At 34.2% G+C, this 21,793-nt stretch overlaps 6 protein-coding genes across 6 annotated transcripts; 5 read left to right on the top strand and 1 right to left on the bottom strand.

Annotated features, from left to right (window-relative positions):
* Positions 1-2,004: 2,004 nt before the first annotated feature.
* LOC552210 (fumarylacetoacetase) lies at positions 2,005-4,422 on the top strand. Its single transcript, XM_026444830.1, has 8 exons — positions 2,005-2,161; positions 2,625-2,854; positions 2,928-3,068; positions 3,128-3,381; positions 3,458-3,664; positions 3,757-3,902; positions 4,003-4,120; positions 4,200-4,422. The coding sequence occupies exons 1-8, from the start codon at positions 2,078-2,080 to the stop codon at positions 4,274-4,276; spliced, it is 1,257 nt and encodes a 418-aa protein (XP_026300615.1). The 5' UTR covers positions 2,005-2,077; the 3' UTR covers positions 4,277-4,422.
* Positions 4,423-4,484: 62 nt separating this feature from the next.
* Positions 4,485-6,694, top strand: LOC726648 (fas apoptotic inhibitory molecule 1). The gene is made up of 6 exons (XM_001122369.5): positions 4,485-4,652; positions 5,264-5,493; positions 5,565-5,690; positions 5,765-5,814; positions 5,881-6,424; positions 6,491-6,694. The coding sequence occupies exons 1-5, from the start codon at positions 4,633-4,635 to the stop codon at positions 6,049-6,051; spliced, it is 597 nt and encodes a 198-aa protein (XP_001122369.1). The 5' UTR covers positions 4,485-4,632; the 3' UTR covers positions 6,052-6,424; positions 6,491-6,694.
* LOC102654986 lies at positions 6,628-7,271 on the top strand. Its single transcript, XM_026444831.1, has 2 exons — positions 6,628-6,923; positions 7,001-7,271. Exons 1-2 carry the CDS (start codon positions 6,652-6,654, stop codon positions 7,239-7,241), a joined length of 513 nt encoding a protein of 170 aa, XP_026300616.1. The 5' UTR covers positions 6,628-6,651; the 3' UTR covers positions 7,242-7,271.
* Positions 7,272-7,418: 147 nt separating this feature from the next.
* LOC726613 (coiled-coil domain-containing protein 113) lies at positions 7,419-8,398 on the top strand. Its single transcript, XM_001122338.5, has 3 exons — positions 7,419-7,553; positions 7,622-7,821; positions 7,909-8,398. Exons 1-3 carry the CDS (start codon positions 7,448-7,450, stop codon positions 8,053-8,055), a joined length of 453 nt encoding a protein of 150 aa, XP_001122338.2. The 5' UTR covers positions 7,419-7,447; the 3' UTR covers positions 8,056-8,398.
* Positions 8,399-9,216: 818 nt separating this feature from the next.
* On the top strand, positions 9,217-14,445 carry LOC726599 (angiotensin-converting enzyme). The gene is made up of 17 exons (XM_026444828.1): positions 9,217-9,462; positions 9,770-9,907; positions 9,997-10,155; positions 10,212-10,311; positions 10,386-10,529; positions 10,621-10,924; positions 10,998-11,150; positions 11,214-11,338; positions 11,415-11,590; positions 11,672-11,832; positions 11,906-12,028; positions 12,104-12,288; positions 13,279-13,567; positions 13,640-13,785; positions 13,864-13,943; positions 14,067-14,085; positions 14,223-14,445. Exons 1-17 carry the CDS (start codon positions 9,373-9,375, stop codon positions 14,291-14,293), a joined length of 2,463 nt encoding a protein of 820 aa, XP_026300613.1. The 5' UTR covers positions 9,217-9,372; the 3' UTR covers positions 14,294-14,445.
* A 53-nt stretch (positions 14,446-14,498) lies between these two features.
* Positions 14,499-21,754, bottom strand: LOC408431 (LIM domain-containing protein jub). Its single transcript, XM_391978.6, has 6 exons — positions 19,307-21,754; positions 18,309-18,399; positions 16,517-16,686; positions 16,385-16,447; positions 16,130-16,312; positions 14,499-16,046 (listed from the first exon to the last, which is right to left on the bottom strand). Exons 1-6 carry the CDS (start codon positions 21,221-21,223, stop codon positions 15,825-15,827), a joined length of 2,646 nt encoding a protein of 881 aa, XP_391978.2. The 5' UTR covers positions 21,224-21,754; the 3' UTR covers positions 14,499-15,824.
* Positions 21,755-21,793: the final 39 nt, after the last annotated feature.

Raw genomic sequence — 21,793 nt, 5'->3', positions numbered from 1 at the left:
ACGAACGAGATATGAGAAAGCGTAGGAAAAAACATAAAATATCCAGAGAATCATGTTAAAGTGTTAAGACAGGCAAAGGATCGATGCAATATTGTTTAATTGGTAGAGTCGATATTTAAGTCAATCTTTAACGATCAATCTTAACGATACATCGATTTAAGATTGACGAAAGAGAGAGAGGGAGAGAGAGAAGATTCGAATCGTTATATAAAATCGAAATCACGATGCATTAAACAGTATTATATAGGTTGGCAGAGAGTATGTATTTTTAAAAGAAAAAAAAAGAAAAGAAAATTATGAAATGAAAGAGATAACAAATAACCATTCATCTGACCATGATTACCGATACCTGCAGAAGAGACACTTTATCGAATCGTTGTTGTTAATTGTCTACAATTTTATCGGCGTTATACATTTTTTTAATCACCAGTCGTTGATATTGCCGACTGAATGGCTGATTTTACTTCGATGAATTCACTCTTGTATTTTTATCGTAATTAAAAAAAAAAAAAAAATGATAATATAACGTCATGCACACATATACATACACACGTACACCAAAGATTTGCGAGAGGGAGGGGGGAAAAAAATAATATATTTGTACAGGCAATGAATTTATCTAAGTAGAAATCTCGAGTCTTTAATCCGCATACAAATATACACGTACACTTGGCAAATTTAGGAATTTCACATCGTTGTGAATGTAAATGTAAGTGGTCGCCATATCAGTGCCGTTAATTAACTACGGTTTTGTATATTCTTGTGCCCATTTCCTCCATCTACTCATGAAGAATCGAAAATTTGTAAATAAGAAAATATATAGAATATGTTCACCATTTTATCGATGTGAGAATTATTTGAGATTTAAAACGTGTAATTAAAAAGTGTTATATTCCATTCCTGTGACATTGTTATTGCATACTTTACGCTGTTATAAATCATTGTTACACACTGTATTGTAATTTAATACGTTATTGCACATATGCACTTTAGTTCTTATGTCTATGCACTAGTAGCAGATATATTGCACGATGCACTGTTGTACTTTTCGATGCACCTAATTAATAAATTTTTTTTTTTTTATTTTCAAACCAAAGCACTAGACGAAATCGGCACAAGTATAATTAACGTTGGTCAATTCTTTTTCTTGTGATTTATCAAATTGATCCAGGGCTCATCAACCCTGACCTCGTTATCGTTAATTATTAGTCTTAAGTTGAAGCAACAACAAAGTCCGACGTCTTCCAAAAAATGAAAAAGAGAAAGAGAAAGAGAGAGAGAGAAAAAATCAGAGCAGCTATCCTTATATTATAAAATTGTACGTAATTAAGCAAAGAAAAAAAAAAGAAGAAAACGAGAGTACATTTATATATATATATATAAAAATAGATGAGAAGAAAATTATATATAAATAAATATATATATACATGTACGTACACGTGTGAGCAAAACTCTCCTTGACGACAAAATGAGCGAAAGAATATGGACTATGTAAAGATCTACGTGGCGTTGTAGCGATGATCGCTGACACGTCGTGATTCTATGACGAGTATCATCTAATTGACCCTATTATCCACTGTATATCAATGTCTAATAAACTGCTGTTATCCCAAATTGTCAATAAGTGTTACGTGTTATTGTTTGTATCCTATCATCAATACAAAAAAATTATTTAAAATAGTTATTGATGAATTTATAGACTATTAAAATTGATGTATTATTTAAAATATAGTTAAATATATTAGAAATATTATATCATTTTGGTTAAATAACAAAATATGAATAGACGAAATATTTTGAAGAGATAAAATGAAAAAAGTAATAAAGAATTGCTCGACTCTAGACACATGGTATATTAATTCGTCGATATTGAAAGTTTCTAATAAAAAAGTAGAAACAAGATGGAAAAAATTAGGAACCAGTTAGACCAGAGGCTCGTTCATAAACGGAATAAATGAATAAATTATCTCATAGTGGTTAGTCGACCTTGACAAGCCTCTACCATTATCATATATATATATATACACGAAACTTTTAAAGCAGTGATTTAACTCAGTTGCGTGAAATAACCGTGATCATGAAGTCTTTTGTGGAATATTCCTCAGATTGTGATTTTCCAATTGAAAATCTTCCTTACGGTGTTTTTTCTACAAAAAATAATGTAAGTAATATGAAATAATGTATATCGAATTGTAACATTATTCGTGGAAAGTTATAGGTTATGTAAATTTTAAAAAAATATTTTTTATTATGATCATTTGATATAGTAAGGTGATGGTGAAAAATAACTAATATACTACGCGATAGATTTTAAAAATAATTTTTTCGGCGTAGCTAAAATATTTTTAGTTTATTATTAGTGCAGTAAAGCGCCATCTAGTGATTGGAATAGTAAAAATAGACTGTAAAGACGCGAATATTCTAATCAATTTCAAACAAAATTAATCGTTAATTAATGAAATGTTAAAAAAAATCATTTGGAATGTTTGATAAATAAATTATCATCGATTATTTTTTTAATTTAAATTTTTTAAAATTGAATTTACCAATAATACCTACTGTCAAACTATATTATCGAATGTTGGTAACATACTGTATTAAGATAAATTTCAAATCTTTTTCAGCCACAAAAAAGAATAGGAGTAGCAATAGGCGAGGAAATTTTAGATTTATCTGCTATTGCGCATCTATTCGATGGACCATTATTAAAAAACAAGCAAGATGTATTTCGTCGTGATTATCTCAATGATTTTATGGCCTTGGGAAGATCCGCTTGGATAGAAGCCAGGAACAAACTTCAAGACTTATTATCAATCAGTAATCCAACCTTGCAGGAATCTAATATTCGTTCAAAGTAAAATAAAAATTGCAATAAAAATTAAAAATAATAAAATCGTATATTTTATACGGTTATTCTATTTTTTCAGTGCCTTTGTAAAACAAAATGAAGCAACAATGCATCTACCAGCAAAAATTGGTGATTACACAGATTTTTATTCCTCGATTTACCATGCTACAAATGTGGGCATCATGTTCCGTGGAAAAGAAAATGCTCTGATGCCAAATTGGTAATTAATCAGCTTTAAATTAATCAATTAATCATAATGATAATTATACATATCCATAGGAAACATTTACCAGTCGCTTATCATGGAAGAGCGAGTTCAGTGGTCGTTTCTGGAACACCGATAAGAAGACCTCTAGGTCAAACAGTTCCGATAGAGGATGCAGATCCAGTTTTTGGCCCTTCAAGATTAGTAGACTTTGAATTGGAAGTAGCTATCTTTGTCGGAGGACCACCTACAAATCTAGGTGACGCTGTTCCAGCGTCCAAAGCTTACGATCATATTTTTGGAATGGTTACTATGAACGACTGGAGTGGTAAATTTGACGCAACTAATAATAAATAACAAAATAAAAGTATATGATCAATTAAAAAAAAAAAAAAAAATTACAGCAAGAGACATTCAAAAATGGGAATACATTCCATTGGGACCTTTCGGTGCAAAAAATTTTGGAACCACCATTTCTCCATGGATAGTCACTATGGAAGCTCTAGAGCCTTTCAAAGTACCCAATGTGCACCAAAATCCAACCCCATTCCCCTATTTACAACACAATGAATCTTGTAACTTTGATATTAAATTAGAAGTTGACATTAAATGTAAGCGTTTCGTAAAAAAAAGAAAACTGTTATTTACAAAAACAAAAAAAAAAGGAGAAATTGTGTCATACTTTTTTATTATTTTTTTCTAGCTCCAAACGGTACCGTCACAACCGTCTGTCGCAGTAACTATAAATTCCAATACTGGACACCCCAACAACAATTAGCTCACCACACCGTAACCGGATGCAATATCAATCCAGGTGATTTAATGGCTTCCGGTACGATAAGTGGCGAGGTGTGTCTCTAAAATTTTTAACCCATTACCTTTTCAATTAAATCATCGATGCCCAGATGGTAAAAAAAAACGTAAATTCGAATCCTGTTACACGTTTCAGGCTGCTGATTCTTTTGGCTCCATGCTTGAGCTCAGTTGGAAAGGCACTCGTCCCATACTGTTAAAAGATGGGACCAGCCGGAAGTTCCTACAAGATGATGACGAAGTGATTATTCGCGGTATGCTCGCTACTTTCGTTTGAATAATTTAACATGTATATAGCCACGAGATTATTGACAATCGAGCATTGTTTTACAGGTTACTGTGTCGGTGATGGGTACAGAATTGGATTTGGATCGTGTTCCGGTAAATTGTTACCTGCTCTTACGAAATGATTTTTTTTTAATATATCAAAATTTCCTATACTTTGGAAATTTAATTTGAAAACTACTTATCATTTTCACTTTTGTATACTTCACTATTGTATACATTTATGGATAAAATAGGTAATGAATAAAAAGTTATGAATATAGTATATTAATATATGTGTAATATTATTGTTGGAATGTATGGTGGAAAAAAAATTGGATTGTTTTTGATACGATTGGTATGAATGAAAATTATGTATAACTACGTTGCGATGGAACATATTATGATATAAAATAACTGGAATATCGATCCGTAAAAATAGCGAATTCGATCAATAAAGACAGCAGTACAGGTGCAGGTTGAACGTAAGTATCAACGAAACATGGCTGGTATGCTGTTAAAGTGAGTAAAATCCGATGGGATTTCGTTTATTTAACAATTTCTATTCGTAAATAAATAAAATAATGCACAAAAATCGTTTTTCGCACTTTTTTTTACTTAAAAAAATATAGTATCTATCGTACAATTGACATATTACGTAATATATATTAAAGGGGGTCAGAAATCAGATCAATAATGTCAATGATATAGCACTCTGTAACATTCTGATCAGTAAACTAGAACTATCCATTTACCTTGTCATAATTAATTTTCCTCGGTAATTTAATTTCTAATTTTATGAACAGTCATACATTCCTAATTGTACAATCATAATACTTTATTATGTTTTTAAATCATATTTCTTAAATTCCAATAAATTTTATGATATCATTCAAAATGAATTCAAAACTGTGCACATATTTTTAATAATATCCAAACTTTGTTGAATACATGATAAATCATTGTACTATGATAAAAGTTCTTTTTATTAAAAAGAATATGTTTTTTATTTTACACATAAAGAGATATAATTTTTTTTGTATTTTAAATGACCTTAAATAACGTTTTGAATTTAATACAACGAATTGACTTTAATACGATCTTGAAATAAACTTAAAGAATAAATTTTGTAGAAGTTTGCACACTTTGGAGGCATTAGACGAACCAACAGCAAAGTGGAACGTCCCTTTAAACGATGGAAATCATGTAATAGAATTCGAACATGGTACAGCGACTGGTCGTCGATTGGTAAGAATAGATGGGAAAGAAATATTCCACAGAGATTGGATGTTCAATCTTGTTGGAGACGAAATCTTCATGTTCAATGGTAACAAATTCGTAATTAGAATCGATCCAATTCCTGGTAAGTATATTTTACATTAATCACACGTATCATTCAATTAAACAATCTCAGTCCTTAAATAAATAACGTAGGTTTAAAATATTCTTACACATTGTGGGTGAACGGCAAGACTTACAAACATTTTGTGAGATCGCAGTCAAAAATTTTGGAAACCTGGTTGGCTAAAGTTAAAAATGAAGAATATAGAATAGTGCTGGGTAATAGTGCTTCCTTTTCTCGATAATAAAGAAGACTATTAAGAAAAAAAGAAATAACAATATACGTTTTATAGATAAGCAAACGCAGAACGTTTGGGTTAACAGAGAACAGATTGAAACAGAGGTAAAAAAAAAAAAAATGATTTCTCTTCTAATTAAAATAAATTATAATTAAAATTGTTTACTTTAGAATGAATTTACCGACGATGGGGCAGAAATTCTATTCTCGGTAGGAGATATTCCAGCAACAATTAGAACTTACAGTTCTGGACAAAAAGATATTGGAATAATATATTCTTTGTACATCGATGACATAGAGATCGAGAAAGAAGCTCTTCTAAAAGAAGATGAAGAAATATAACCCGATATATGATGAATTTATTTGATAATTAAATGTTTTTATCGTTTCACGTACCATAAGAATTTATCACACATTGTACATAATATACAACGAATCACTATACACGATAAAATCATCGAAATGATTTAATTAGTAACTGTGAATCAAACTTTGCAATTAAAATCTTGAACACAGTAAAAGAAGAAAATTGCAGTTTTATTCAGGTCATAAATAATAAAAATTCTAACCCTAGTTCTATTTTCATCCCAGATTTTTCCCCGGATTTATTTAAACGAATAATTAATCACAATGTCTCTGTCAATACGAGAAAGTATTATCAGTATCGGATCTCGAATGCTCCAAAGACACATAGAGGAAGACATACATTACGATGGTGCGTGTTAATTAAATATCATGGACCAACGTTCCTCATTTTAACCTAATCTTCGATCGATTATAGTTATGACCATCGACGAGTTGCAGGAAATGCGAGAAAATTTGTTGCAACAAATCTGGATGTTGACTTTAGAGAACGATGTTTATGAACGATACTTGACGCGTCAGGATCCTCACAGTCTAAAAGGTAAAGAGTAATTATTCACCCCTTGAAAACAAATATCAATGAAATTAAACCAATCTCGCAAAATTCACGAAACGATAAAAATTTCAAAAAAAAATCAAGTCATAAAGGCTATCCTCGAGAGAGAAAAGATCACTCGACGAATGACAGCGCACTTGATACCAAGAGCAATATCGCATATAAGCTTTCGGGAAAGTTTGTTCAATTTACACGATGGAAGGCTAAGCCCAACCTTGCCCAGTGCATCTTCCCGATCACCATCCATAACGCGACTTAGAACGTCAAGTGTCGTAACATTGACCGAGGGAGCAAAGTTAGAGAACTTAATTAAACGATCTATCTATTTCTTCTATCTCTTTTTATTATCTCGTTATTTTCACACGCATTCAGAATCCCGATACCTCATCGTATAGTAATGGCGAAGAAGGAGGTGGAGGAATTGAGAAAGAAATTGGATATTTTGCAAATGTACGTGAGAAAGAGGAAAATGGACTTGAAGGCTCAAATAGACGAGATCGAAATACGGATCAATGAGATCCAAGAGGCGAAGGAGGATTTCGAAGTGGAAGTTGTTACGGAAGGCGTGGATCGATTGACAGGCAAGATACCTGCCGAACGATTGATCAGGTGATTGCGCGTGTGATCGGAACGCGTTGCGACGTGTTGTGAATACGTTTTTCTTTTTTTTACGCGTGGGATGATTCGCGAAGATTCATCGAGGAATGGCTGAAATCGGCGAGCACGATACTGGAAAGGCTGAGATTGAAGACGGCCACTGTAAAGCTTCAGATCAAAAGGGCCAGGCTGCAACTTGCACAGAGGAAAGAGCTCGGGGAGATGCTTCACGTCATCGATTTCGAGAAATTGAGGATCGAGAATCAGGATTTTGCAAAGTTGCTCGAGGAGAAGAATCTTTATGTGATCGATATGAAGAAGATCGCAGGTGATCGATCGAGAGAGATCTGTGTACGAGATTGGATTGGATACCTATATTTTCTTCGTTCGTAACAGGTTATTACCACTTGAAATTGACGCAACACAAGCAGAAACTGAACGATCTGTCGGTGAAATTGAAGGAGTTGAAGGAGGAGACCATGTTGAAACAGAAACAGATCGAGGAGATAAATGTTGAGTATGATATTTACGCGAGCCAAGTGAAACGGCAGCAGAAAAAATTGACGCAATTGTTGAATTTCACGGAGAATCATACTGTAAAAATTCACGCAATCTTATTTTTCCTTCTGATAAAATACATATAGATTACGTGAGAATACATATGAGGTAATATTTTTTTTTAGGCGCCTGATATTTTAGACTTCATCAAACTTCAAGAGGAATACGTGGAATTAGAGAAATCTTATAAATTATTGCAGAGACGTAGGAATATAGAAAAGATAATATTCGAAGAATATAAGAAGCAAACAATATTGAAGAACAAAAATTAAAAAGGGGGCAAAAAGTAGATTTATTTAGAACGTTTACCTAGTTTTCCTATCGTTGCAGTCTCTAAAATCGTTTCCACTACTCGAACGCAAAACGTTTTTTTTGCTGGGAGCTAGGGATGCAATTATATCTGTAAAAGAATTACGACGGTCTAGTACCGTCACTGGTTGCGCCACCGGATAATTGGAGTTACGGTGCTTGTTTAGAAGACGAAGGAAGCTTGAAACGATCGTCCACTTTCCATGACAGTATATACTTTCCATAAAACACGAATTATTCGAAAAAAAATTTTTTTTTAAACGCAACGACGACTTAATAATTTTATTTTCTGATCCAGAAATTCAATTTTTTATATTTTTTACCCTCGATGGTAAAATCTTTTAATATTTTAATAACAATACTTCTTTCAAAATTTTTGTAATAAAAAATTTTATCGAAATAAATTTTACTAAAATAATCATTCACGTGGGATGGATTCATGGATTTTTGAACACCATTGTTGAAACGATCATCAATAATTTCATTCGATTCATTTTTTCACAAAGATCCCCCGTTAGAAATTCTTGTTTCGGTTCTCTGATTTTTTTTTTTTTTACAAAAGAAACGAAGCCTCCCATTTCCCATTTCCATTCCAAATTGCATTCATGCATTGTTGTAAACGCATTAAGAAACTAAAATCGGGTTGAAGATGGGAGGATTTTGGCGTGTGCCACGGTATGTTGGATGGTCACGCTTCACGCACTGACGATGCCTGTCCCTTCCTCTTTTCGCCCGTGGAATATCCGTCCCGGAAGACCATGTCTCTCTTTCTGAATCTGGTGATTCAGTTTCGCGACGACAACATCGACGTACCGATTGTTCGATCAACTGCTGATCGAACTGGTGAACAAAATTTTTTCCCCGAAAAATTTAACTAACAACTTTATTTGAAAGAAGAGTTGAAGATATCTTCATTGATGAACTTATGTATGTGTGATATACGATATAAAAAATTACAATTTATCAGGTCAAATCAAAAGTTTTCAGTTAATAAAAGGAAGTGAAAACTAGATTTTATGTACTAATCGTTGTGAAAAAGAAAAAAATTTATATTTCTTCTTCATCAATCTTGTTTAAAGTATAATTTAAAAAAAAATAAAAAGTAGAGGCATTAGTGAAATGACAAGAATAATATGCTCAGTGGTGCATGAAGAATCGATTGGTCAATATCCTGACTTTCTAATTCCATTTTATTTCCCGTGAGGATGAAAAACGATTTCGAGAACCGTCCACGACATTTTCTATTTATTTGATTATCGATTTTTGGTTCCATTTGAACGATGATAAAGATGATGATCGTAAGAAAATTAATCGGTATCTTGATCTTGATTTGTTCTCTGATGCAAGGAAGCTTCAACAAATATTTAGAGGTAAATATAGTATCAATTCAATGTTTTCTACTTCATTGTCGTTCGTAAATCATATTAACGGTATTTGGAGATGATACACTTTGATAAAAGCTTGCCTACTTGACACGGTTGGAGGAAGATTCATTATTCCCCTCAAGGATATTAGGCCGAATTCGTATTTAAAATTCTAATTAGTCATGCATCACATAATAGCACTATCTAGGCCAGAAGAATAGTGTTGCACAATTTTATTATATTATTGTTTGATTACATTGAAGTAGAACGAATGTATTAAAATCCCTTTCATCTTTCTTTGAATTTAATCCAGGGTATGAACGTGAATTTAGGGGATGCTTTGCAGTTTCTTAGAGAATATGACAATGAAGCTTCTGCCATGTGTACGAGAGTAATAACAGCGCAATGGAATTTTGCGACCAATGTCACTGAAGAGAATCGTCGAAGAATGGTCAAACTATTATTGATTATTAAATACGAAATTCTAATAAAAATTCAATCTCCAAAAATCGTTATTTCTTTATTTCTATTCTATCGTAGATAGAGGAACAATCTTTGAAGTTGAAATTTGATCGAATCTCATGGAGAAAGGCCGTAAGCTTTGCTTGGAGTCGAATAGGAGATCCCTTCGCTCAAAGGGAGCTCAAAATGATTGCTATAAAAGGACGAAACTCTTTGACTGATGACAAATTTAACGAGGTAAATATTAAGATATCATGATAGTCGATTAAAAGACTAAAAGAAATCGTTTTCAGTTACACAATCTTATATTGGAAATGAAGGAAATATACGCGAGAACACGAGTGTGCCCTTACAGAACTATAGATGCAAATTGCGATCTGAGTTTGGATCACGGTTAGTTTCTACATCAAATTTAAAGTAGAAGATATAAAAATGTCAAATAATTGTATTCACATTTCTTTTTTCAGATGTGAACAAGGCAATGGCAAAATCGAAAAACTATGATGAATTGTTATATTATTGGCATGCTTGGCACGAAGCAACTGGGCCTCAATTGAAGAACAAATACATAAGATATGTTCAGTTAGCGAATCAAGCCGCTAGATTAAATGGTGATAAAATAAAAATTATATTTAAACGTGTACATATAAATATCTTTTCTAAAAACTTTCCGTTCTCAAGAATATCTTTCGATCTCTTCAGGATTTCAGAATGCCGGTGATCAAATGAGAGAATTCTTCGAAGAAGAATATTTCCAACAGAACACGGCGGATGTAATGTCGGCGATTATGCATTTGTACAAAAATCTGTTCACTTATGTGAGGACAAAATTATTCGAAAGATACGGGGACAAAGTGAGAAGGGATGGACCACTTCCGGCGCACATCTTTGGGAACATGTGGGCGCAAAATTGGGAAGAACTTTACGATCTGGTGCGACCGTTTCCGGCAAGTAAGAAGCTTGACGTCACTTTGGAGATGATGATTCAAAGTTTCACGTCTTTAAGGTAATATTTATTCACACATTTGAGTGATATTTGAATTTATCATTAATTGATATTATGATAAAAAATATTGAAGGATGTTCCAAATAGCAGAGGAATTTTTTACTTCACTCGGTATGAAGCCGATGCCTCCTGAATTCTGGAGATTCTCCTTGTTTGAGAAACCTATCGACAGAGACGTAAAGTGTTCTCCCAGCGCTTGGGATTTTTGCAATAGAATCGATTACAGGTACATTTATCACTACTGATTGATGTATTACAATTTTTAACTTATTGAAATTTCATCTTACAGGATAAAGCAATGTACGAGAGTCACGATGGAAGATTTACTGTCGGCTCATCACGAAATCGCTCGATTACAATATTATTTGCAGTATCGGGATCAACCATTATTATTTAGGAACGAAGCAATTCCAGGTGACGAGAAATATCATCAATCTAGTGATGAAAATTCAACGACTGGATGAATATTAATTTCACGATTGTAAATTAGGATTCTTCGAGGCAGTCAGCGATGCAATCGAACTCTCAGTGTTCACGCCTCAACATTTAAGTAAACTCGAATTACATGACAATACCACGGATGATTATGGAAGCGATATCAATTTCTTAATGCTAATGGCGCTACGTAAAATTGCCTACATGCCATTTGCTTACATAGTCGACGAGGTTTCGCAATATTTTATTTAAAAAATACGATAACTTTATTGAAATCGATATATAAAATTTGTATTTGTGTTATGTTAAAAGTGGAGATGGTATGTGTTCAACGAGGGTGTTGCGGATATGACGAACAAATGGTGGGAGTTAAGGTTACAATATCAAGGAATTGTTCCGCCAGTGCCACGATCGGAAAGAGATTTCGATCCTGGCTCAAAGTATCATATACCAGCTGATGCTCTTTACGCCAAGTATTCAATTTTCATTGCAGTTATAAAATATGCAGTTTAATAAATTCCAATATTGATACAATTTTATTTTTAGATATTTTGTTGGTGTTGTTTTACAATTTCAATTGTTCGAATCTTTGTGTGAAATAGCAGGCCACACTGGTGATCTACATACCTGTGATTTTTACAGATCACGAGAAGCTGGAAGATTATTATCGTGCGTGATTGTAAATTGTTACGTGACAATAGATAAAAATTAAAAAAATATATCTTATTTCTTTTATTTCTTTAGCGATGTATTATCGATGGGTTCATCTAAACCTTGGAAAGATGTTGTACGTCAAATGACAAGGGGAAGAACAAACAGAATGGATGCTGGAGCTATATTGAGATATTTCGAGCCCTTAAATCAATGGTTGAAACGACAAAATGAAATGGAACCGGTTGTCGGATGGATTACAAATCGCGACGATACAGGTAAATATAAAAATAATAGAAAAGACTATATCCTATAAAATATATAGCTATAATTGTTCTATAATTTATTTCAGCGTTATTTTTTCACTGGTACCAAAATGGCGCTCGAAAAATCACCTCGCAATTATTTCTTCCATTGGTTTTAATTATTTCGCAAGTTTTAATTTGTTAACATATAAGTACAGATTTAAATATCGTTGTACATATAAAAAAAATTATGTAAATATCTTATGAAATCTTTAAAAGAAAGTTTATGTAATCAAAGATAACTATATTTTGTGTATATGTACTAGTAATTGATGCCAAAAATCAGCATATTTATATGTTATATTAAAATGTTCCCATAACGTTTTATATTATAAATTTATTTATAAATATTTCTAATCAATTATTATTGCTGTTAAAAATAATAACCAACAGTTGTTTATGAAGTTCCCTGACAAAATATCTCAGCAAACATGGCGGTCGCTTATATATCAACGATGCGCAGCTCGGTAGATGGCTCAGCTGTCGATGATTATGTTTCGATCATCAAACAGTCTTTTACAATATACGACATAGAAAACATGTGAGTTTTTTTTTGCTAATATATTTACGTAATTTTTATTAATAACAACGTAAGTCAACGCCGCCAGAACATAAAAATCATCCGGTAAGTTGTTCTGTCCAATTTATCTGCGTAAAACGTGCGAATCGAAAGAATCAATATTATAATTGTCTCGCAGCACGAACAACAGGATTTTGTTGGTTAGAAATATCAACACTCGTCTTTAAAAAATGGATGTGATTTTTTGCCGGGGCATGAGATTTGCATCTACTTTAGGATTTACTCCTATACTGGCGACAAAAAATTTCTTAGAAACAACGCGTTTTATACAGTATACCAATTCAGGACGTTGGAGATTTAAACTTTTCGGTAGGTTAACGCGTAAAGTTATTACTTTGACAATGATTCAAATATAAAAGGAAAGATGATATCGTCAATTTCAGAAAAGCATCTACATTATAGAAATTTGTCATGCAATTATGTCCCGTTTTTCAATCGTATTAAGGCGTATGAAATACCGTATAAGAATAAATTTAGTAAGAATATTCTGGTGGCGCGATATTATAACTTAAACGCTAGTAAAAGGAATATCCCGAAGATAGAACCGGCAAAAAAAGTAACAGTGTTTGCGAAAATGAAACAAATGACGAAGGACTATTGGCATGTTTTAATACCAGTTCATATAATTACTTCTATAGGTTGGATGGTCTCGTTCTATTTTATAATTAAAAAGTAAGCTCTGTTATATGGTATTTGTATGGTAAGTTACACTATCACACTACTTTGCTATGTCTATTTTTTCAGTGGTGTGGATATTACATACGTTATGGAACTTATGCATTTTAGTAAGAAATATGTAGAAGTGGTAAAAAACTCAGATGTTGGAAATTGGGCATTAGCGTATCTTCTTTATAAAATATTCACACCTCTTAGATATACCATCACTATAGGTAATTGAATAAAGATTTATGTATTAAATTTACGATTACGAAAAATGAATAATAATACATTCGTATATGACAATATAGGATGTACAACAATGGCAATTAGACAACTTAGCAAATCGGGAATTGTAAAACCTCTGTCATTTGGTAAACAATCACATATGGTACGCAAATATAATTATATTAAATTTTTTTTTTTTTATTTAATCTAAGATTTAAAACCCAATTTACTATTTTTCAATTAAAACTGATATCTAAATTATTTTTTACATGCCTTCTTGATGTAGTCTGCATATGAAATTGTGTGTAGGTTTACTTTTTTTTATCATTAGAATTTATCTCTATTTCTTTTCTGCCTGTCTTAGATTTTACGCTATTTTTATATTTAGGGTATCTAATTTTATATTTTTTCGTATGTAACATGTACCCTATGTTGTAGACAGCAGAATCAAGTAAAACGACAAAAACAGGATTCAAATCGATAGAACGAAGTACGGAACCTCCGAAAACGTAACGAATAGTTAAGACGAAGCTGTTTAATCAACGGATAAAAATTTATAATCCGAAAACCTGGATGATCGGGTGGATGTATATTAATTCTTGTAAATGTGTAAACGTTATGATGTTACGATAAAAGAAAAATCTTGTATGTAATATTATACAAAAGATAATGTATAACTCCTTTACCTTTAAATCTTAAAAATCAACTAAAAGGCTGGTCAGATATATCTTTCTTTATTGAACGGATGTTTTTTTTACCTTACATACCGTGCATACATTTAAATAACATTGTACTTTTCATCTACAATACACGCAACTTATCATCAGCCTATATTATCTACACGCAGAAATATTTATTAATCAGATATAGAGAAGCTTTTTTTTGGCAGCACATTTTGTGCGTTGTAGCATCTTAAAATTATTCATCTTTAAAATACATCGAATATTCCTAGATTCAAATATTAAGATTTATATAAATTTCCAACAATAACATTATGATTATATCATTTAAAAATTCCTGAGTAATAATCATAAACGTCAAAGAGTATTGCATGAAATTTTTGATACTAGTAATTGATATATGATGTATTGTCGTAATAAATACTGTTACAAACGCGATACATCGAATATGGTAATAATACGGTATATTTATTGTAGACCATCATACCGAGGCGAATCCAAATTCTTAATCGTTAAAAAAGGAAAAAACGGACACGATCTGACAATAAAAATTGTGCACGATATTATATACACGAACTAAAATAAGGAATCATTGCTTAACGACGATGTAATTATTATGCTAATATATCACAGTTGCCTGCGCAACTCGTTCATCCTAACGAGATTACTGCATTGTCGCAGTACCTTAGACAAAATAAATAAAAGCACATATATTAAATATACCGTTAACTTATATTAATAGCTGTCAATGGAAAATTGTTTCTTGTAGATCGCAAGGATATACACGTATATTGTTAAAAAAGATCAAACATCGACCTGACTATATAAAATCTAAATGATCCCAAGAGGCAGTGCATGTGTGAAGGCGTTTTAAGCTTATAGATATCGTCTGCAGTCGTGATATACATCGTTCTTGTACATGTTATATTAATTGTTGTATCTACATATATATCCAACAAGATTCTTTCTATTGTTTTCAGATATATATTCTCAAATATATATTCTCGATAGACTGCAGACTCTCAATATAGATCTGCAGACAATTTCTGTAAGTATCTACGCGCCTTAAATATTTCAATTCTGTATCCAGTCTTGCTAGGTTATATCAACGTCTCACGTCTTATAGAGGAACAATAAAACTATATTATTTTCGTCGATTAATCATATTGCATAAATATCAACGTCTGTGTTTTCTATCAATTTCTACTTTGTAAACTTTTGATACTTTGATAGACGTACATAACTTTTATATTATTAATAGGTCGGTTTGTTTAATCAGTTCTTACGATATTTTTCTTATTGGATGATCGATACGCGAGCGCAGTTCAATTTTAAACGTTCAATTTAAAATTTTTTAACTTAACTTATCCCATAAATTGATAACTAGCTGATACTGGCTGCGGTGCTCTGGGTTGCGTGTGGGATATGCGTTGGATGTGACACGCACGACACATAAGTCTACCATCGAGTGGGTAGCATCGTTTATCCGGTTCATCAGTCAATTGCATGCCACAATCTTCACAAACGTAACAATCTACGTGGAAATCTTTATCCATGGAAACGACTCTTACAGTCTCCTCTGTGCCCTGAAAAGCAAGATCTCCCATTATTCAAAATCACGTCTGTCTATATAGAGGAAATTGCATCACGTAAAAATGAAATTACTTACTTCGACTGGAGTGATTCCTTTACCACAGGAGGCACATTTCGGCGCAAACATTCTGTGGTAATCGTTTACACAATAAATTTTATTGTCCACATCCACGGTGAAGGGAACACCGTCAAGACATTCGTTGCAAACGCAACATCTAAAGCATCCTGGATGATAAGACTTCCCCATTGCTTGCAATATCTATGGACAAGGGAATACTACGGTTAATTACAATACCAACGTAAGTCATTTTAACATCGTCAACTTAATTACCATTTCCATGATGAGGTGACCGCAGATTGCGCATTTCTCGGCGGTTTGTTGGAAGCCAGAATACTACAGACAAAACGTTCTATGAGCTACGTCATCGTATCACGCATCCATCGCAATTAGTGTCTTACGTACCAGATAATCTTCCTCACAGTATACCCTTCCGTGAACATTATAGAACGCTTTGCCGCGTAACGCTCTTCCACACGAACAGCATATAAAGCAATTTGTGTGATAAAGATTGCCCATGGCTTGGCAGGCTTGGCCAGCTCCGGTCACTTTTTCACCGCATGTGTGACAGATACCTGACAGAAAATATCAACGTATACTTTACTTTAGATATCGCGTCAAAACCATATGACAATATTTTCCTCATGGCAATAAACCCCTGAACTATTTTTGGATTCGTGCGAGTGCCTTGTCAACCATAACTCTATAGTTCGGTCGCATTGGCAGCGTTTAAAAATACTCCCCATCGATACTCGACAATGAGAGATCCGCTCTTCAGGGTCAATAACTGTCAGAAACATAGGCTAATAGAACGATACAGAGGAACTAGCTGGAAGAAACGCACTTACAACTATCAATGGGTAATACCGGCCCTGCCATTCCCACCACAGAAATCCTTTATCCCTCATTCACCGTTCGTGACACTTGCAGTTTCGATTCAATGGTTCGGTTTCACTAGGCCAGTCTCGCTCGAACTAGAATCCGCCAACGAGTCGGATTAGTCTATCTATAACGAGATTACTTTACCGCGGCGAGCGCGACCTGGCCACGGTTGTTTGCCGTGTATAGGACGTTACACGAAGAATAGTAACTCGTACACAAAAACGAAGAGGAGCAGAAACTAAGCTCAACCTAAACGCCAGGCTACCTCTCGACTCGACATTGGCTCGCTCAACTGAAGTTCCTATCCACTCGCGCGGATCTTTCAGTTCCTCTTTACCTCGTGTTTAAGCTACGTTCAAATAAAATCTAGACCACTATCGTGTATGAATAATTCTGAAAATACTGGTTTTAAAAAAAAAATGTTAGGGAACCGAATATAGGCATGGACGAAAGTAATTTGCATCGAATGCACGCTTATCTACATTGATAAATGTTTCACGATTGTATAATTTTTCGAAATTATTAAAGCGAGAAAACGTATGGTGAAACTTTATTTTTAACGCGTGACAAAATATTTCGGAAATTTTAAATAAGTAAATAGTTATTAATCTCTTCGTCGATTGTGATATGGATATTTCTGCACTGTTATTATTTGAAGATTCTATCTTTATATTAGGAGGAATAATTTTTCATTCGAAATAATTGATTTCAAAAGAGAATAGACGATGAGCAAAATGCCCAATGTGAACATCACCTTACGTTGCATCGATACTCACGTATAATACAAGGGAGAAATGATGTATGTATGCGTGTATCTTAACATACGCATGTAACGCGCACACTTGCGGTGCTTCATGTAGGTGCTAAGACACGTAGGTGGAAACGAATGGGCAGAGAGTGAATGTCAACGAAACGTCGCTGTTAAAAAGTTTCGCGACACACTGAAACTTGACTCCATTTTCCGAAACCGGTCTAACCAAGGAGGGAACTTGCGCCGTGGGAATTGGCACGGTACCCCTGCTAGTTTTTTATTCCTTCTCGGAATCGGCTGCAAATTATGGATGGGAACGTGTCGGAAATTAAATCCCCTAATGATGGAATTATGCGAAATCATCGCATTTTTGATCCGTTTAAACATGTTATATCAATATTGGTGGAAAAACGGATCACGATAATCGGTAAGAATGAATGAATATTGTTCCTAATAAAGATGATGCAACGAAAAAGTTTCGATCCAACAACAGATTTAAAGATATCGGTGGAATATCTTGGTTGAACGTTCGACGATTGTTTTGGATGATTGTTCGATTCTTACCGAAGTATTCCCCCTCCTCTTCTTGCTTTTCCATCTCCTCCTCGAGTTGTCTCGTCAACTCTTCTATTTTTCTCTCCGCTTCGGTGGGCCCCTGCAAGAAATAAATCACATCCCGCGTTGTGATCGGTCGGGTGACAAATGATGCCATAGATCGAGATAGGATTTCGTCATAGGGACACATAAATTTGCATACTGTTACAAACAACGTTTCAAGAAGCGAAAAAGAGAAAAGTCGATACGTAGGGTATATTACATGCATCGCGGGAATGCGTACACAGTCTATGAATAAAATATTGCACGGTAACTATACAGCGTTTGTCAGGAGCTGACAATTTACAATGTGTGATTCAGCGCGAGTTCGAAGAAAGGACTCGTCACGAATCGTAAAATATCGCGTTTCTTTTCGAACGATGCCAAAAGTCCTCGAAATTCATGCCAATTTTTTTTTTTTTTTTTTTTCTTTAGCAAATCATGAAAGGAAATATTTTTCGAATTGTTTGAAACGGTATATCCATCTAGGCAGACGGCTAATCTTATCGTCACATAGGTCAGTCATTACGTAAAATATTGGCGATAACGACTGACATTCGTGACATCATCGTTCAAGTATGAAAAGAAACGCAAAATTTTTTATAACTTGTTTCTAACTTGAACGGGATGAGAATGACAAAAAAAGATATAATCTTTTTATTTTTTTTCTCCAACAACAATTTCTAGAAAATCATCGGAATACATCGTATAAATAAAATGTTAGTTGCTATAGCTTTTATATTAAATCAGTATGCAAATGGATCGGAATGCTTGGCAATCGGCCAACACAAATCGAAAGCAATGATGCGTTCTCGTAACCCAATTAATATGGTTGCAGCGATATATTGTGGACTGATTTTACAAAGAAAAAAAGTAGAAAATACATTTATTAGAAAAAATTATTATATCAATTGGAGAAATTGAAGACAAGTTTCATATATTAATTTTTTTATGTTATAGTTCCTTACGGAAGGTCTGGGTGGTATGACATTGTAGGGTAGTAATCCCTTGCCAGATGGTTTCATTGGTGGACTGACTGATTTTCTTTCCTCCGGTTCAGGTTCGGATGGCCTTTGTAGCACAGGTACACCAGCGTTTAAAAAGACAGGGCCGGCCACACCGCTGGTCACTCCTGGAGGGAGACTGGTAATTCTAGGTCCATGAATATTTGGATCAGATTCTGTGGTGGTAGGTGTACCAGTAGTCACTGGTGTTTGTATTTGACCACGTAGAGGGCTTCCGATATTATTCGTGGAAGATGGTGATACATGTCTTGGTGAATTAATCACGTTTTGTGCGACTGTGTCAGATGATATTTGATTATGAGTTGGACTTGATTTTGGAGAACCTCTTATATTATTGTTATTAGTTATAATTCTGGAATTATCATTACGGCTAGGTGAATACATAGGAGATGGTTTTGATGTTTCAGAAGGATCAAGTACTTCCTGAACAAAATTTCTGTCATTTTGTAAATTACTTAATCTTAAATGCTCTGTTGATCTGTTAGAAGAATAAATTGGAGAATTTCTGGCAGGAAAATCTGCTCTAGGTTCTTGATGATGATAGTTTCTTTCATTTGGTGGCAACACTCTATTTGGAGAGTAACAAGGAGAATTACGGCAAGCAGATTGCTCTCCTTGCCTCACACCATAAACAGGTGAGTTTCTAGCTTGAGTTTCTGCTGTAATATTTGCATTTGTACTTCTTGTATTTGATTCTATGTACGGTTTATAATTTTGAGGGCTATCCTGACGATATTGTGGCTGTTGTACATTCTCTATATGATTTGAAGCTCTAAATCCATGCTGTCCACTTATTGAACTATCCAGAGTGCCACGATAATGATGTGGTTCTGGAGGTAAACGGATTGGTGGAGACTCACTGTGGTAAGGAAGCCCTGATCTGGGAGAATGTTGTTGTTGTTCAGAATTATAATTAAAATTTCTGGTTGGAGTTTGTAATTCAGATGGTGGAACGTAAGCACTTCTACCAGCCTGATGATCCAAAGATGAAGAAGATCCTTGTAAGTACCTTGATGCAGAGGAGTCAACACATCGTTGTAAACTTGAACCATCATAACTTTGACCACGTATATTGCTTCCTCTTTGCTGTGTATATGATAAACTTTGCGTTATACCTCTCTGATTTTGCGTTTGTCCCACTTTACCAGTCATGACAACATAATCACCACCATTAATTGTAGCCGGATGATAATAATTTGGTGGAACCTGTGGACCAGGTTTATTTTGTGTATTATCTGGGAAATGTACTTCCTGAATATTTTCATACACAGGAGGTGCCTCATATGGAGGTAATTCCTTTGCTGGAGATGCAGATTGATATCGGTTTCCAGTAGGCACTTGTGGTTGTGCTTTTCTAAAAGTGGGTTCATAAGATTCACTTGCTAATGAACCTCTTGGACTACTTTTAGGACTTTTTCTAGATTCCACTGGATGATAATAAGGAGGATGAGGTTGATTTTGTTGTGGATAGTAGTCAATATTTTCATATACCGGTGCTTGTTGATGACTCATACGGTTTTGATTTTGTTGTTGCTGAGCACTGATTTGTTCCACAGGTTTTGGTGTAGCAAATCTTGATGCAGCTATTATATTTTCACGTTCGTATAACTTGTAATCAGTTGTTGATTGTCTGCAAGTATCAGTATTACTTTCAATGAAACTTTCAATAGCACCAACTGGTCTACCAGACACTCTGGTATCCGTTCTTGTTATGGTATTTCTCGACACGGGTACCTGGGCCTCAGGTCGTGATCCCGTGACCCTACCGGTACCCGATGCACCGCCGGCGTCAGTGGGTTCATCCCCGAGTTGCAGATAACCTAGCTTTTGTACGTAAGAATCGTCGGCCGAGTTACACATTGGCAGTGATTCACAGTAAGGCGATCGATGATAAGAGAAAAAGATTTCTTGATTATTGTGCAAAAATTATATATCAATATCGTTTAAAAATAAGACTTCAAAAAAATCATTACAAAGAAATTCGACATCGTTCAACAAGCTGAATCAGCTCGGTGGTCGTCATGTCAAATCGATTTTATTCGATTTGTTTCTTCGCCTAACCTTTTTAAATCGTCTTTACATACACTTCTTTTTTTTTCACAATCGTAATTTTTTCATGAGATGCGACAAAACACGACACACATATCGCGACGAAGTTTACTGGACAAAATCAGGGCCGTTTTTCCCCCACGATTTTGGGATACGCCCCGCGATCACGGCGCCTCAAACTCACGTCTTCTTGCTTCGACTAACGTTTGTCCACCCGCACAAAATCTCGGATAATTCGTTCCGTACGAAAAATCACCACCTGCGAAAATTCACACGATACGCACACACATGTATCTCACACGCATCATGGTTCGTCAAACCAGATACCTACGAGACATTTTCCCCTGCTACGAATCATCCAGACGAAACCTGTGTTATTAT

The sequence above is a fragment of the Apis mellifera genome, linkage group LG13 (genome assembly GCF_003254395.2).
Source record: "Apis mellifera strain DH4 linkage group LG13, Amel_HAv3.1, whole genome shotgun sequence".
Taxonomy (NCBI): Eukaryota; Metazoa; Arthropoda; class Insecta; order Hymenoptera; family Apidae; genus Apis; species Apis mellifera.
This window is presented reverse-complemented; position numbering and strand designations above follow the sequence as displayed.